General features: G+C 34.9%; 1 protein-coding gene across 2 annotated transcripts in view; it reads right to left on the bottom strand.

The window, feature by feature from the left end:
- Window positions 1-598: 598 nt before the first annotated feature.
- Window positions 599-16282, bottom strand: part of LOC106883768 (negative elongation factor D) — a 44256-nt gene continuing 28572 nt past the window's right edge. For both annotated transcript variants that reach the window (XM_052978601.1, XM_014934889.2), the window contains exons 10-16: window positions 13683-13798; window positions 12468-12604; window positions 9635-9749; window positions 7078-7173; window positions 6635-6775; window positions 2978-3107; window positions 599-2098 (exon numbers count right to left, since the gene is read on the bottom strand). In XM_052978601.1, coding sequence (XP_052834561.1) covers window positions 2064-2098; window positions 2978-3107; window positions 6635-6775; window positions 7078-7173; window positions 9635-9749; window positions 12468-12604; window positions 13683-13798 — 770 coding nt within the window. In that variant the 3' untranslated portion in view covers window positions 599-2063. The remainder of the gene's footprint in view (window positions 2099-2977; window positions 3108-6634; window positions 6776-7077; window positions 7174-9634; window positions 9750-12467; window positions 12605-13682; window positions 13799-16282) is intronic.

Raw genomic sequence — 16282 nt, 5'->3', positions numbered from 1 at the left:
CAATGCACAGTTTTTCTTTTTCAAAATGCATGTGGACATGTAGATTTAACATTAGTCAATACTATGGCAGTTAAAGTTAATAGGAACTGGAGTTTTATGAAGAATGCTTTTTTATTCCCAATAACATCATCATCATCGTTTAACGTCCGCTTTCCATGCTAGCATGGGTTGGACGATTTGACTGAGGACTGGTGAAACCAGATGGCTACACCAGGCTCCAATCTGATTTGGCAGAGTTTCTACAGCTGGATGCACTTCCTAACGTCAACCACTCAGAGAGTGTAGTAGGTGCTTTTACGTGTCATCCGCACGAAGGCCAGTCAGGCGGTACTGGCAACGGCCACACTCAAAATGGTGTATTTTATGTGCCACCTGCACAAGAGCCAGTCCAGGGGCACTGGCAACGATCTCGCTCGAAAATCGTTACACATGTCACGGGCACAAGTGCCAGAAAGGTGACGCTGGGCACAGGTGCCATCCTGATTTTGCTTTCGCTGTACCTAGATTATAGAGAACTGATACAAACTTGTTTTAAATATTTTGTAAGTCAGAGAAAACATGGAACACATGAGAATAAATAGAGAGAAAACACAAAATATGAAGTTGTTAGGTTTTTGTTCTTTTTAATGTAAAAATAATTTATTTTCCAGATATCAGATGTATTGTTTTTGAGTTTTGGATGAAATAATGATAGTTGATCAGATCAGTGACATCACACAGGCAATAGCACATTAGGATGTGGATGTAGCAATGAGTATTGGTAGTTTTATGATAAAGGTCCCTTATAGAAGAGAAAATTAGAGTCAAAATACAACAAATGAGGGACAAGTACCTACAGCTGAAGACAGACATCAGGAAGAACAGCAACATTGATTTGATGAGATAATCCATAACACTATAGGTCTCCATAGATTTATCAAGAAGGAAAACGGAATTGAATACAAAATACCAATATAGTTTAAACGTTAGCTGAATTACTCATGATGCTTAACAGTACTTCTCATATTCATAGCTCAGTATTTTTTTCATGATATTTGAATCTATTTCTCATATGATTTAACATCAACTGAACCATTCACACCCCTGATTACAAAGTTTCAGATAAAATTAAGATTGGTTCTCTGCTCTGTGTGTGTGTGTGTCAGAGAGAAAGAGAGAGACAGACAGACAGACAGACAGACAGACAGACAGAGCATCAGAGGCTACACTTTTCTAAAGCTAATAATGGAATGAATGTAAAAACTTATAACAGTTTAAATATGTACAGTCCTCAGAAACAAATCTAAAGACTTCAAATGTTGGTCCCTTGAAGAATTGAGACATATTTTCCGGCTTAAGTTGTAGTTACTAATTTTCAATCTTATAACAATCAGAATACCAGGAGTTAATGTATGCACAAGATCATAAACATGACCATCACTGTAGTTGCTATTTAAATAAGAGACTATTTGTTAACTATTGATTTAAATAGCATCATAATTCTATTCTAATTCTAAAGAATTAAAATTATATTTCACACAGTAACAAAAAAAAAAAAAGAAACACAACAGGCAGGCAAAAATAGTTCATTTAAACTAAATTTTAAATCACTATTAGATTTTTACTATTTGCATAAACCAATTAATAAGGGACTCACAAAAATTAAAAACAACATTATGAATTATTAATAACCAAACATCAACCACCGACACTACCACCACTGTGAAAAAATTAACCAGAAACAGAATCTCTGTATCTTACAGTCAGATTAGAAAGTATAGAAACCAAGATTCTGTTTTTACTAAATTGACAGTAAAATAGAAATATTTGAGGTAAAATATCATTATTCTCAATAATGATCAAACTGGTCAATTTTCCAAACGATGTAACATAGACATTTAGTATTTTTCTAATCAGCTATCCAGTGATGTTAAGTAGAGACTGACATTTTTCCAGATATTTCTGTTGCAATGGATATGAATGGCTTCAGAGAAGGCATTATGTTCGGCTTTATTTTCTGACATTTGTTTATCTTGAAATCCAGTTCATGCTCATCCTTTAACTACCACTAGGTAAATTATCTTTCACGTTACCATGATGTAATTTGACCGGCAGTGAGCTGAAGAAGAAAATATGCATAGAAAATTAAGAAGTAACATAAAAAATAAACACAAGTCTTACTGAAAGTAATTTTTTTCACAAATTTATTATTTAAAAATTTGATGGTTAGTTTTTAAATTTCCTGAGATTCTACATTATGAATCCCAAGTAATTGTTGGATTTATAGATTGTAAAGATTTAATCTATAAGATTTCTGATAAAAAAGAGGAATTAAAAGTTCATGTGAGTTTATAAGTAAAATGTCACATATATCCATTACTCAAATACTAACAATGTAAACTTTGGAATGCAAACCGAGTAAAATAAAGATTTTGTATTGATTTTTGTTTCAATTCCATGAAAGTTGGTAGCTTTTAAAACCATAATTGATAAAGAAAATCGTTTTATCAAAATTGGTCAACATGAGAACTTTAAGTAATGGAACTAACTAGCAGAATATTCTTCCAAAATTAGGTTTCATACACTCGTTGACTTAGGACATTCATCAAATCAAGTAATACATTGAGAGAGTCACAAACTCATGAAGTCAGGCACCATTAATTGTAACACATATACACATATATACTTGAATCAATGCACTCTATGTGGTAACATGACCTGCTAGAAATAGAAGCCATATCTCCTTCAAATGACACACAACTATTTTAAAAGGAGAATGCACACCTGAATAGAAGACAAAATGTGACTGGAAGGCCTCTTTGCCAAGGATAGCTGGGCTAAACAACAACAACACATACACACAAATACACACTAACATGCACCAACATAAATTTCTCTATCTCACACAAATAAGTCTCTGTATCTGATATAATAAAGATATCATTTATTTAATAGCAGTCAAAACTATTTAGGAGAATATCACTCAGAAATAACTTACCAATAAATTCTGTGACTGGATCAGTTCCATCTTCAACTTTTAAAGAACCTGTGATATCTTCATTTTCAATGAGAGGTAACAGTAACTGGACAAACTCAGCAGTATAGGGAGGTGTAATCATATCAAGAACCTACAAATACATTTAAATTTTCACACCAAACTTCTCAGAATACAATCTTAACATTCATTAAATTCTTTCAAATCTATATTTACTGACAGACCCTAATATCTGGTAGATTTTAGTAGGTGCAGACATGACTGTATGGTAAGAAGTTTGATTCCTAACTGTATGCATTATTAATAACCAAACATCAACCACCAGCACTACCATCACTGTGAAAAAATTAACCAGAAATAGAATCTCTGTATCTTAGTCAGATTAGAAAGTTCCAGGTTCAGTCCCACTGCACGGTACCTTGAGCAAGGTTTCCGGACTAATTATGTTTAATAAAAAATAACTTATTTACCTAAGTTTTCAAATCATCTCCTTTGAAATAGTCACCTTGCATAGCAATACAACAGTCCCAGTATTCCTGGGAATCCTTTTGGAATCCAGCCTGGAAATTGTTTTTCTGTGTGTCAAGGACCTTCTGCAATTCGCTCTGGATCTCAACAACAGAGTTAAAATGGTGACCTTTGAGCTGACTTTTCATCTTGGGGAGGAGATGGAAGTCTGCAGGTGCTAAATTAGCTGAATAGAGTGGGTGCAGAAGTGATACCATGTTGCTTTTGGTGAGAAACTCACGAGTGAGGAGAGCTCAGTGAAGAATCCAATTCTTCATGCTCCACAGATCCAGTCATTTTTGCTGAATGCCCTCCCACAAACGCTTCAAAACATTACAGTAGAACTCTTGACTAACGATTTGGCCCTGGTGGGGACAAATTCTCAATGCACAATACTACATTTTCATGGGCGACACTCATGGCAGGTCTTCCAGATCTCTCATCAACTTCCAGGGACTTTCTTTCACTTTTGAAGCACCAGTGCCATTCGAAACATTGTGTACAACCCATTGCCTCATTGCTGTAAGCTTGCCGAAGCATGCTCAATGTCTGTAGCAAACTTCCCAAGCTTAACGCAAAATTTCACGTTGGCTCTTTATTCCTGCCCCTGACAAAATCATAGACTACAGTATACACATGATCACAAAACAAATAAAAGAACATCTGCTACAAAAACTGAAACAAATAAAAGAAGATCTGCTACATGCCATTTCACTACTTTTGTTAATAAAGTGAAGATGTGAAGATGATTTTGGCACAAGAAGCCACATGGTATTCTGTATGATGACCCATAATATTTCTGTGTTAAAATTAAACTGAAATCAATTTCATTATTCATGATTTCAAAGTTACTCAAATAAATAACAGTAATATACTTAGGTTGATTCAATCAGTAATTTTAACACATGCCTTTACAGGAAAGGCTTGTGTTAAAATACAAAAATTAATAACTTAAAATGAAAAATGATGGTGAGATTTTTTTTTATCAGAAGTGATGGTAGAGCCCATGTGCTTTTACAGGGCCTCCAAGACTGGTAGAACAGTGAAGAAGAAGATATACTTCAATTAGCAACCTGACCTGAAAGCTTTCATCAGAGTGAACTCCATTAACAGTACCCAAATTACCAAGTGGTGTTATTAAACTGGGCAATGGATTAAGTTTACAACCCAAGATGGGATTTACATTCACAACACAAAGAGCAGGCATGAATACTGCAAGGCATTCAATCCAATATTCTTATGCAGTTTTGCCAATCCACAACCTAGGATTGGTACTATTTTTTTTATTGACCGTGAAAAGATGAAGCAAAGTCGACTTTGATGGGATTTGAACTCAGAAAGCAGGGAGTTGGACAAATACTATGAGGCATTCTTTTTGACTTTCTAAAAACTCAACTGATTTGCCAACAATTCAAAAATGTTAAAGTGTAACTGAATAATTGAGACAAATATTTTCACATGACATCTCAACCATGATGAATAAATAGAATTTAGAGAGATTAAATTATTTAAGGTATTTGCTTTGTTATAATAGGACCATACTGTGATCAGTCATTCAGTATTCTAGGCTTACAGTAACAATGCTTCTAAAAATATAAAAGAATATAAAGAAATAACTTTTTCTAGCAATAGCATTTGAGATTTTATCAACTATTTTACATTTATATCAACTCAACAATCATTTTTCTATTAGGTCATTGAAAAATGAAGAAACTATTGCAATAGACTGAATATTCTGGAAAGCTCTTATTAAGTAACAAGATATGGATTGTAATAGCCAGCAATGGAAGATTTTTTATTAACCTTTTTGATAACATCCACCCACTTGAGACTGCATCTAGTTCTGATATAAAGCCTCCTTTTAAAGTGTTCATACTGAAATTACAACATCCTATTATAATCTAATGTGAGACTTTTTCTTGAACATCAGCTTAATAAGGATTAGAGTTGGTTATTTTGCTAAATCTCTCCAAGAAACATGTAGGAAATAGATTATATAAAACATGCTCAGGAAAAGGGTAAACATTCTTTAAATGAGCTAATGAGGGCACTTCTACATAGTCGCTTGACCTGCTAGAGATAGTAGCCAGATCTACCTCAAAGCACATTTTACTGCCTTAAAAAAAAAAAGACTAAGGACACACTGGAGTCACCAGAGCATTAGAAGGAATGCTTTATAGAATTCATTCTGACTCTGCACCAAGTTCAGATTTCAATGAGGTCAACTTAGCCTTTCATTCACACATGCAGACAGATACTCACACACACACATTCGGTTTTTATCTACCAAATCAACTCACAAGCTTTGGTGGGCCTGGGGCTATAGCAGAGGACACTTACTCAAAGTGCTATGCAGTGGGTGAACCTGGAAACATGTAGCTGGGAAGCAAACTTCTTAACCACACATTTAAACATATGTTACACAACTTTCCAATTAAAAGGTCACAATATATTAAAGGACAGATAGAAATATGATTTATATATTTTTAAAATTGATCATGGATATATTGACTTTTAAAATAAATACACAATTTCCTGTGTCACAAAAATTGACATCAAGAAAGGCATCTGGCCATAAAACACTATCTCAAAACATCCTGTCCAACCCATACCAGAATGAAAAACATGACATAAAAAGAATGATGATGAAGAGGATTTCTTGTTTTCATGTTTTTTTTCTTTTTATTATTTTGTATTCATCTTATAACTAAGAGAAACAGCAGTGTACATGGCCCTTTCCAGAGCCTCTGAAACTGGTGGGAATGAAGGGAAGAAAACCTCAAACCAGAAACCTGACCTAAATGCTTGCTCAAATTGGACTCCACAAAAGGCACCCAAAGAACCAGGTGGTGGTGTTAATCTGCGCAATGGATTAAGTCTACCACCCAAATAGGCCGCGGCAGGATTTTCAGAATGCAAAGAACTCAGAAAGCAAATACCACCAGACACTGAATCTGGTATTCTTACAGCTCTGCTACCCCATCGCCCTCCCAAAAGGATGAAAGTAAAGTTGATCTTGGTGGGATTTGAACTAAGGAGATGGAGAGTTGGAATAAATATTGCAAGGCATTCTATCCAATGTTCTAATGATTGTGCCACTTCACCACCTACAAAGATATGAAAATCAAAATTAATTAGTTCACTTTAACATACCTCCGTAACAAAATGACGTATCAAAGAGATATCAGTATCTTGTTTCTCAAGACACTTTCTTATGTAACTCACAACGGGAATGACACAGCCTCGGCTGAAAACATGCACCATTCGATCGAGGACAGTTTTCTTTAGTTCCAACTGAAGAAGAAAGAATTACAAGTGAAACAGAAACCTCTAATCTTCTTAATTTAAAACAAGAAGAATTTCTAAAATATATTATTATATTTCATTCATGGCAGAGAAATTACATAAATGAAACCAAACTGGAATTTAATTTTCATGTTCAACACAGAAACAGAAGTATATTTTAATATATTTCCAATGGTAAAAATATGGATTGATAACTTTGCAGACGAGAATTAATAAGCTCAATTGCTGAGCATTTTAATAATATAAGAAAAGGAAAACAGAAACAAACTGTGAGCTAAGAAATTACTTACTCTAACTAAAACATCAAGTTCTTCATAAGAGGCTTCAAATAATCGAATTAAAAGGTCAAGAGCTTTCTGATGTAGCAGCATGTGACTAGTTACAATCTGTGGAGAACACAATAAACAGTAGTTAATACAAATTTAACAAAGAAGTAGATCTTCAAAATCTCTGTAGTCTGAAGTGTGCTGAGGAAACTATGTGGAAAATTATTGCTCAACGAGTTTGATGTTGAGTACAAACAAATACAAAGGATGTAGGGGTATTGTGGCAATTCTGGTGTGCAAGACATACAGAAGTAATTAAGATTAGAGGAAGCATCAAATGTTCAGCTGACTAAGTACTTATCATCATCAACATCATCATTTAACATTCATTCTCCATTGTGGCATGGAATGGACAGACTGACAGGATCAAATGAGCTCAAATGTCAGTTTTGGCATGGGGCCTATAGCTGGATGCCCTTCCTAACACCAACCACTTTTCAGAGTGGACTGGGTGTTTTTTCATGCTACTGTCACAAGTCAGGTTTCCAAGTAATTTTACAAGACAGGAAAAGGAAAGAAAATGCATGTGAAAGAATCAATGGAATAAAATTAAATTCATCCTCATGACAGTATACAGATGAAAGAATACATTGGGTGTTCTTAACTAACATAATCAGTTCAGAAAGTTCTAAAATACATAAATGTAGCTGGAAATTTACAGAATTAACTTGAACAGGAGTTTGAATCTCAGGGAGATGATAAGGGACGAGGATAATTGTTGATATGTGGTGCTTGAGAAGACACACCCATCTTGGTGAAACGAAATGTCCGAAAGCATACACAATGTCTATATATACAACATCCCTCGCCTAATTTCCTTACCAAATCTTCCCTTTACCCCATCGTTCTCTATCACTGATCTCTCCATCACTTGCCAACTGCAATATTATGTTGCTATAATTAAATGTGGGTAGAACGCCATATTTTATCATCTTTTCTATGATACCAGTTATCTTTTTCACTACCCAGATCCATCCCTTTTCTTACATTGTCCTGCATCATTCACATTTTATATTGATCACTTTGCCCTTCTATGTAACCAATTGGTTCTGGGTTCAGTCCCATTGCATGACACCTTGGGCAAGTGTCTTCTACTATAGCTTCGGGCTAACCAAAAGCCTTGTGAGTGGATTTGGTAGATGGAAACTGAAAGAAGCCTGTCGTATATATGTATATGTATGTGCGTGTATATGTTTGTGTCTGTGTTTGTCACCCCAACATCGCTTGACAACCGATGCTGGTGTGTTTACGTCCCCGTAACTTAGCAGTTCGGCAAAAGAGACCGATAGAATAAGTACTAGGCTTCCAAAGAATAAGTCCTGGGGTCGATTTGCTCGACTAAAAAAAAAAAGGCGGTGCTCCAGCATGGCCGCAGTCAAATGACTGAAACAAGTAAAAGAGTAAGGAGTAACCCCATTTTTTACCATCCCTTGATACACCCATTTCTTACCATCCCTCAATACACCCATTTCTCACCATCCCTTATTTTCTCAATACACACTTGCAATTGCTATCCAGCCTCCCTTTCTGATCTTCTTCCCCCAGAGCCCACCTTGATACCTTGTCACCACCATCTTTATTTCTCTTTCTAGCTCCACACAGACTACTTCCACTCTCCTTTTTATTATGCAACCAGCTATGTATCTCTTCAACAAGAAACTTGCTTTGGCCCTTCTTTTATACTCTAAACTTTTATCATCTAGCATAAAGCCACCTCTATTTCTGCTGTAGTCCCACTCAGCAAATAGGGATCTTAATGTTGCAAGCTTTATGATGTCCTCACTAGTGCTGAAGCCACAGAAAAAAAAATGTTCTTAGCACACCATAGAAAGCAGATTTCAGAGAGTGATGCAGTCTTCTGGTATGTTGGATTTTGACAAATCATCCAACCCATACCTATGATGATAACATTGAGGTATATTTTTAGACCTTGATCAAGTGAGACTGCATGAGAAACAAGCAGACTGAGAAAGAAAGAAACACAAACACACACACATAAATATACAGATGCAGAATATAGTCAAACTACTTCCCTTGAACTTGAAACACAAATGAGTCACTGTAATACATTTCCTGCACTGATAATATCTATCCATTAGATTACTATTTTAGCAGTGTGAATTGTACAGCCCTTGAATAGTTAATTAGGATTTCATTTTGATAATATACACAACCTTGACCACGTAACCAGTTTATTTCTGAAACACAAATAGATGGATTATCTTCATGATAATCTTACTAAAACAGTTCTGGTTCCAACTCATCAGCTTGAGTCATATGTCAAGCCATTTATTTATATGTCAACACTTTACCAACAGTTCACTGCTCTTCAATGGTAGTGACATCTGGTCACATATCAGTAGCTTATACTATCATCAAAAGGAATATAGATTTAATCATAAATATTCACAAAGAATTATCACAAAAATATATTTTGTGAATATTAAGCATATGCAATTGTGAATGTCAACAATATGTTTAATATTCACAAAGAATTATCCAAAAAATATGTTTAAATTACCTCATCCACAAGAACCAAATGTAAAGGAGTGTGATCAGTGTTGAGTTTGAAATAACTTTTATCTGATACTGTATAATCAACCCAACGTAGAACACCCATTGCCACTACTGAAAACCTGTTGAGAAAGAAAATATAAGAAAACTGTTCTATAAAAAGATGTTACTGATTTTTAATGAGATAAATTAGTATCTGATAATAATGTTTTTCATTCCATAAAATTCTACATACTCTTACCTGTTACTTTTGTCTTAACATAATCACCACACTTACTTTTTGTTGATAAGTAGTTTGCTATAGCTAGAAGATTGGTAAACTTTTTTTCTCCTTGGGCCACTATTCTACAACAGTTTTAATAATTAATTTAATTAAATAGTAGAACTTAACTACTGCATTTATTACTCCATTATTTATTTAATGTTGATGGTATTTCTAACTAGACTTTTACATCTACAGCCCAAAAAATCTGCCATGGCAACACATAGAAGCACCTATGCCAGTGACATGTAAAAGCACCTGTGCCAGTGACACGTAAAAGACACCTGGTACACTCTGTGGAGTGGTTGGCATTAGGAAGGGCATCCAGCCATAGAAACCAAGCCAAAGCAGACTGGAGCCTGGTGCATCTCTCCAGCTTATCAATTCAGTCAAACTGTCTAAGCCATGCAGCATGGAAAATGGATGCTAAATGATGCAAGCTTAGCTGTGCAGTTAAGAAATTCATTTCACAACCTCATGGCTTCAGATTCAGTCCCACTATGTGGCACTGAGGGCAAGTATATTCTACTACAGCCCGAGACCAACCAAAGTCTTGAGTGGATTAGGTAGAGGGAAAATAAAAGAAACACATGTGAGTGTATGTATGTGTGTGTGTGTGTGTGTGTGTGTGTGTGTGTGTGTGTGTGTGTGTGCACACGCACGCATGTCCTTGTCTTGATATCACATGACGGTTGTGAACAAGAGCCACTGACATAAAAGCACTGCTAATCATTCCCAATCTTTCAACCATGAGGAAATATTACTTTGCTTGGAAGCAGGTAAAAGTCATTAAAAATCTTCTTCAGCGAGTTTTGTTTAATTCATTTGGGTATGGAAAAATAGACATCAAATTGACAATAATGATGATGATGGTTATAAAATAAGAAGTTACAGTAAAAATGATCTTCAGATGTCATATAAAACATATCTTTGAATCTCAGTCTACTTCCGTCAACTGCCATGTATAAGTTGTAAGTTAAAATTTCACCATGTGGTAGATGGTCATATTATGTATGCATAAACGTGGCAGACTAAAATTAATTGCAAATTGTTAGTCTATCTGCTATAAGATCATATGTATGAAATCGTTCTACAACCTATTTAGAGAGACACCCAGCATAGATGTAATCAATATGAGTCATAAATTATTAGTACTGATACACAGATATATACAATATATATATAAAATTCAATGTTTTGTAAAAGATAATGAATTATGTAACAGTTTTGAACAATTTTACATCTAATTATCCATAATTTAAATAATTTGTGATACAAAACACAAACTGAATGTTTGTAGATTTTCTTAATTTTTTCAAATATTTTATCAAATATCTCCGTGCTAGTGGCCCGTAAATATCACCATTTGAGCGTAATCGTTACCAGCGTCACCTTCAAGCACTTGTGCTGGTGGCATGTTAGAAAATCATTCAAGCGATGTCGTTGCCAGTGCCACTAGCTCCTGTGCAGGTGGCATGTAAAAAACAACTTTTGAGCAAGGCCGTTGCCAGTACCGTGTGACTGGCCCTCATGCCGGTGGCATGTAAAAGCACCCACCACACTCTCGGAGTGGTTGGCGTTAGGAAGGGCATCCAGCTGTAGAAACTCTGCCAGATCAAATTGGAGCCTGGTGCAGCCTTCTGGCTTGCCAGTCCAGAGTCAAATCGTCCAACCCATGCTAGCATGGAAAGCGGACGTTAAATGATGATGATGATCTCCTTACAGAGCAAGAATCAAATTCTTTTAGTGGTGGATATGAAAACCATACCTACAGGAGATACTGAAAAAATATTGCAGAATCAGAAAATATAAATTCTATATTTTGGTGGATAACATCATTACAGAATGAACATGAAATTTAATTACACAGTCAAATGGTTAAACAAAATGGACAAATGTTTTAGCAAAGGATACAGTACAGTACCAATGACTAGAAAATTTCTACTTACAATGAGATTGTCAAATCTTTCATCTATCGAACAATCATATTCAGTAATTGGGGTTCAGGTAAAATTTTTATCAAATAAAACACTACAATGAAAGCCAATGGCAACACAGTTTCGGCTTAGTCAGAAAATGATATCACAGAAAATGATAATAAATATACCAAACTACTAATCCTCTTCAAAGTCAAGTGAGACCCACGATGGAGTACTGCATCCCACCCTGAAAAGTTTGGGAGGGAGCACCTAATTTATTGGCATGAAGTCCCTTATCAAGACATTCCAACCTCTGGCCCAGGCTTGTTGCATCCTTTTTTTACCTTTCCAACTTGTACTACAGTAGCCTCTCTTTATCTGACCTGGCAAGTTCACGCCAAGAATTCCAAACTCATTTGTCTTCTCTCATCATATATAATGTCCCACCCAAACCTATTCCTATCACTAAAAAAATCCTTCTCCTAAATGTTGACCCTCTGAATTACCTTTCCAGTCTATGTTTTTCCCTGCAGCTATTAACTATTTAGAACAAACATTAAGTACATCAATCTTACAACCTTCAGAGGAGCTGCAATGACAACAAGTTCTTCTTCCTAACCAAACAAATAAAAGTTTCAGAAAAAAGCATGTAAATTTACCGTATACATTGGAACAACGTGTTTATATCAGCAATTAATTCCGATGAACCTTTATTTTCACTACATAACGTCTGGGTTTTTTCCAAAGCTTGAACAGTTGGTTTCAGTTCATCTTTGTTAACATACTTCCGTACACCCTTAAAAAATAGAAACAATATTACATAACATTTAGTGTTAACATTTCTTAGTAATTCAAACCATATTTTTTGAGTTCTAGGCCAAACATTTAGCAGTTTGAAATAGATGATGATGAAGTTTCCAGCTAAGACTTATAACTGTAAATTTAACCCTCGTCTATAAACAAGTAAAAAAATGTGTGAGCCAACAAAAGAAGCCTCTACATGATCATTCAATGTGCTAAACATAGCAGTCAAATCTCCCTAAAATAATACCCTACTGTCTTTAAACAACAATATTTTTGCTGAAATACACAAGTTTCTTTTTCATTGAATTTTTTTTTAAAATGAAGCATTTAGTAAAACATCTTTCTTTATTGATGTTTGGAACATAGATTAATGTGAAATTTTGATGGAAGTTTTTAATTTAAATCACTTTAAAACAGGAAGTTTGTATCATAGAACCAAGATTAACCTCAGATGGATTGTTATTAAAAGAATTAGAGTGAAAAATACATTGTATAATTTAGTCTCAGACGCACTGCCTAAAAATAAGACTATGCTAAAGTCTGAACCAAATTTGTTCAATCAGGGCTGATCTGGGGTTCAACAATAAAGTGTTATAGTGATATAAAAGGACCACATAATAAAATATGAGTGATTTTTGTGAGTCAATTTGAGAGACATTTGAATAAACTTCATTGAAAATCAGAAAATTTACCAGCAGGCATTTTCACTTGTGTCACAAATTTTTCTCACTAATACCTAGATTGTAATCTTCATAAAGACTCATAAATGATTAACAAGATCATGTGATATAGAAATGAGTGGATCATGAATGGCAGAGTCAGTTGAGTATCAGATGAAATATCTTCAAATATTTAGTTATATTTTAATTATCTTCTCAGTTGAAAATCCTGTGTCACAATTTTTTATTTCATGTTTTGAAGTTCAATAATAAAAATGACCAGCAATCTACCCTCCCTCTAACTAATTAAAGCTTTGTTGCTTATATTACAGATCAATACAATGTCAATTAAATTTATACCACAGAAATTTGTCAGAAATGTATCAAGGAAAATCTGAAGGGAAAACTCACTTTTTTGTATGTATCATTAACACTAGCAGCATATGCTAATAGATAGATATACTTCGGTTTGTGCTCACGGTTGATGGTACGACTACCAGGTTTAAACAAGGCTTCAATAAGTAATTCTGAAAGAAACAAAAAGTTGATATTTTGTTAGGAACCTCTCACACTCAAATGAATCTATACATCCACCACTGATTTTTTGTCTGTATTCTCTCTTATATTCACTTTCTTGCATCTTGTAAGTATACTGATACCTTGTCACCACCTCATTGTCTTCTCTCCAGCCACTTCCACTCACCCTTATATAATGCAGGTATCACTTCTCTAGCAAGACACCTGTGTCTGTCATACTTCAGCCTTTTAACAACAGGCATAAAACCACCTCCTTCTCTACCACAGCCCCACTCAATAAAGGGTCTTTTCTTTGTTTTGGAAGTTACTTGGCAACTTCACTAGTGCCAGTGTCAAAAAAAAAAGCACCCAGTACACTTTGTAAAGTGGTTGGCATTAGGAAGGGCATCCAGTCACAGAAACCATGCCAAAGCAGACATTGGAGGTCAATGCAGTTCTCCAGCTTATTGGATTCTGTCAAATTATCCAGTCCATGCCAGCATGAAGATGGGTGTTAAATGATGATGATGAATGCTTGGAGGAAAAAGATCTTAGGAACATCTACTGCCTAAAAGCAATTGGTACAGCTAACATAATATTGTGATATCATAGGCCACTAAATTTTAATTAATTAAAGTTACATTCCAAATGATAAGAACCAATTATTATCTTAATGATTAATTCTGTTAAAAAAAAAAGGCAGGCAGACAACTGCGGAATGTGAATCGATTTCACCTCCTTAACAAGAGTGGTCTTAAACTTTTACTTCTGGTAAAAGTTTAAGAATCTGCACACCTCTTTATCATGTCCAGCAGTGCTGGTATATATCATGTGAAGAATATAGAGTAAAATGGTTGAATACTATAGAACGGATAATAGACGTATTATTTATAAATAATTAAACTTAATTTTGATGAGTTCAAATCCTGCTATGGTTAACTTTACCACTCATTCTTCTAGGGTCAATAAATATAATACAGTCAAATAATGAAGTTGATACAACTGACTGTTCCTTTTCATAAAGTTTCAAGCCTTGTATTTAAGTAAGAAATTAATTTAATTCAATTTAATGTTTTAATCTTTATGAGATAACACAATTCTAAGCACACCCACATATCATTTGTGTAGTAAGAACTTTGCTTCCCAGCCACATTGTTCTGAGTTCAGTCCCGCTGCATGGCAACTCAGGCAAAGTGTCTTCTATTATAGCCTTGAGTCAACCAAAGTCTTGTGGGTGGATCTGGTAGACAAGAACTGAAAGGAACCTATCATATATGTATGTGTGTGTATCTGTGACAGCATGTGGTAGTTGTAAATGAGTATCACTGTCATGCAAGCAGTACCCTTCGTTTGCAATATTCTATGAAAACATGCCTAGTCATGGGGGAAAATTACCTTGTTCGGAAACAGGTGAGGGTTGGTGACAGGAAAGGCATTCAGCTGTAGAAAATCAACCTCAACAAACTCTGACTGACCCATGGAAAAATGGAAAAGTGGATGTTGACAGTGATGGTGAAAAGTGAATAGGAACAACAAAAGGCTCTCCAAACATTTTCTATACACCTGTGTTGTGTTTACTTGGCAGTGATTATTTCAGAATTCCAGTGTTTTTTTTATAAATCTCACATATCCCCACAACTTCTCTTGTATATCGTTCAATTTCTCTCATATACCCTAGTTTAAGAACTCCTGGTCTCATTGTTACAGTCAGATCTTATGCACATACACAAACTATACTTTTACAAGAAAAGTGGAGGACAATAACTTAGAAGCTTCAGCATGCTAACCTTCATCAGACAGTCCAACAAAGCCTGAAATTGCAAAGTTACTATCACCCTTTTCTTGTAAGAAGTATAACAAATATGTACTCTGAAATGAAAATATTGAGCAATACTTCAGACTAATGTTAAATTGTTCTTATAACTCAATATACAAACACACACACACACACACCCGAGGTGGGGAGAGCAAAAATCATGTACCAAAACATATGACATTTATATTACATTATTATTATTCATTTTGTTCATGTACATGTGTATCCATCATTTAATTTATTTTATTCAATTTTAGAAAAATTGAAGTATATTTTTCACAATTCCGGAGTGTACTGAACTCATTTGGTGTGTGACTTTTGGCTCACCCTGTATATCTATCTATATATATAAAAATGAGAATGTGTGTCTGTCTGTCTGTGTGTGTGTGTGTGTGAATCCCTAAAACTCGAGAACTACGCAACCAATTTCATTCAAATTTTACAGATGCCTTACTTAGGGTTCCCAGTTGTGTTTTAGTCAAAAAAATTTTCAACTTCTTGCAGAGTTCGAGCCCACGGCAACATAATATCTCCTCCACTATTTAAGTATTACGTGTCAAAAGTGAAACAAAAACACTCATGTCAAATACTTTCACTTTAAAAATGAAACTATTCCACTAACTGAAACAATCACATTTCGATACTGTAATGACAGATACTTTCAGAGAGAGAGAGAAAG

Source organism: Octopus bimaculoides, chromosome 2 (assembly GCF_001194135.2).
Source record: "Octopus bimaculoides isolate UCB-OBI-ISO-001 chromosome 2, ASM119413v2, whole genome shotgun sequence".
NCBI classification, from domain to species: domain Eukaryota; kingdom Metazoa; phylum Mollusca; class Cephalopoda; order Octopoda; family Octopodidae; genus Octopus; species Octopus bimaculoides.
This window is presented reverse-complemented; position numbering and strand designations above follow the sequence as displayed.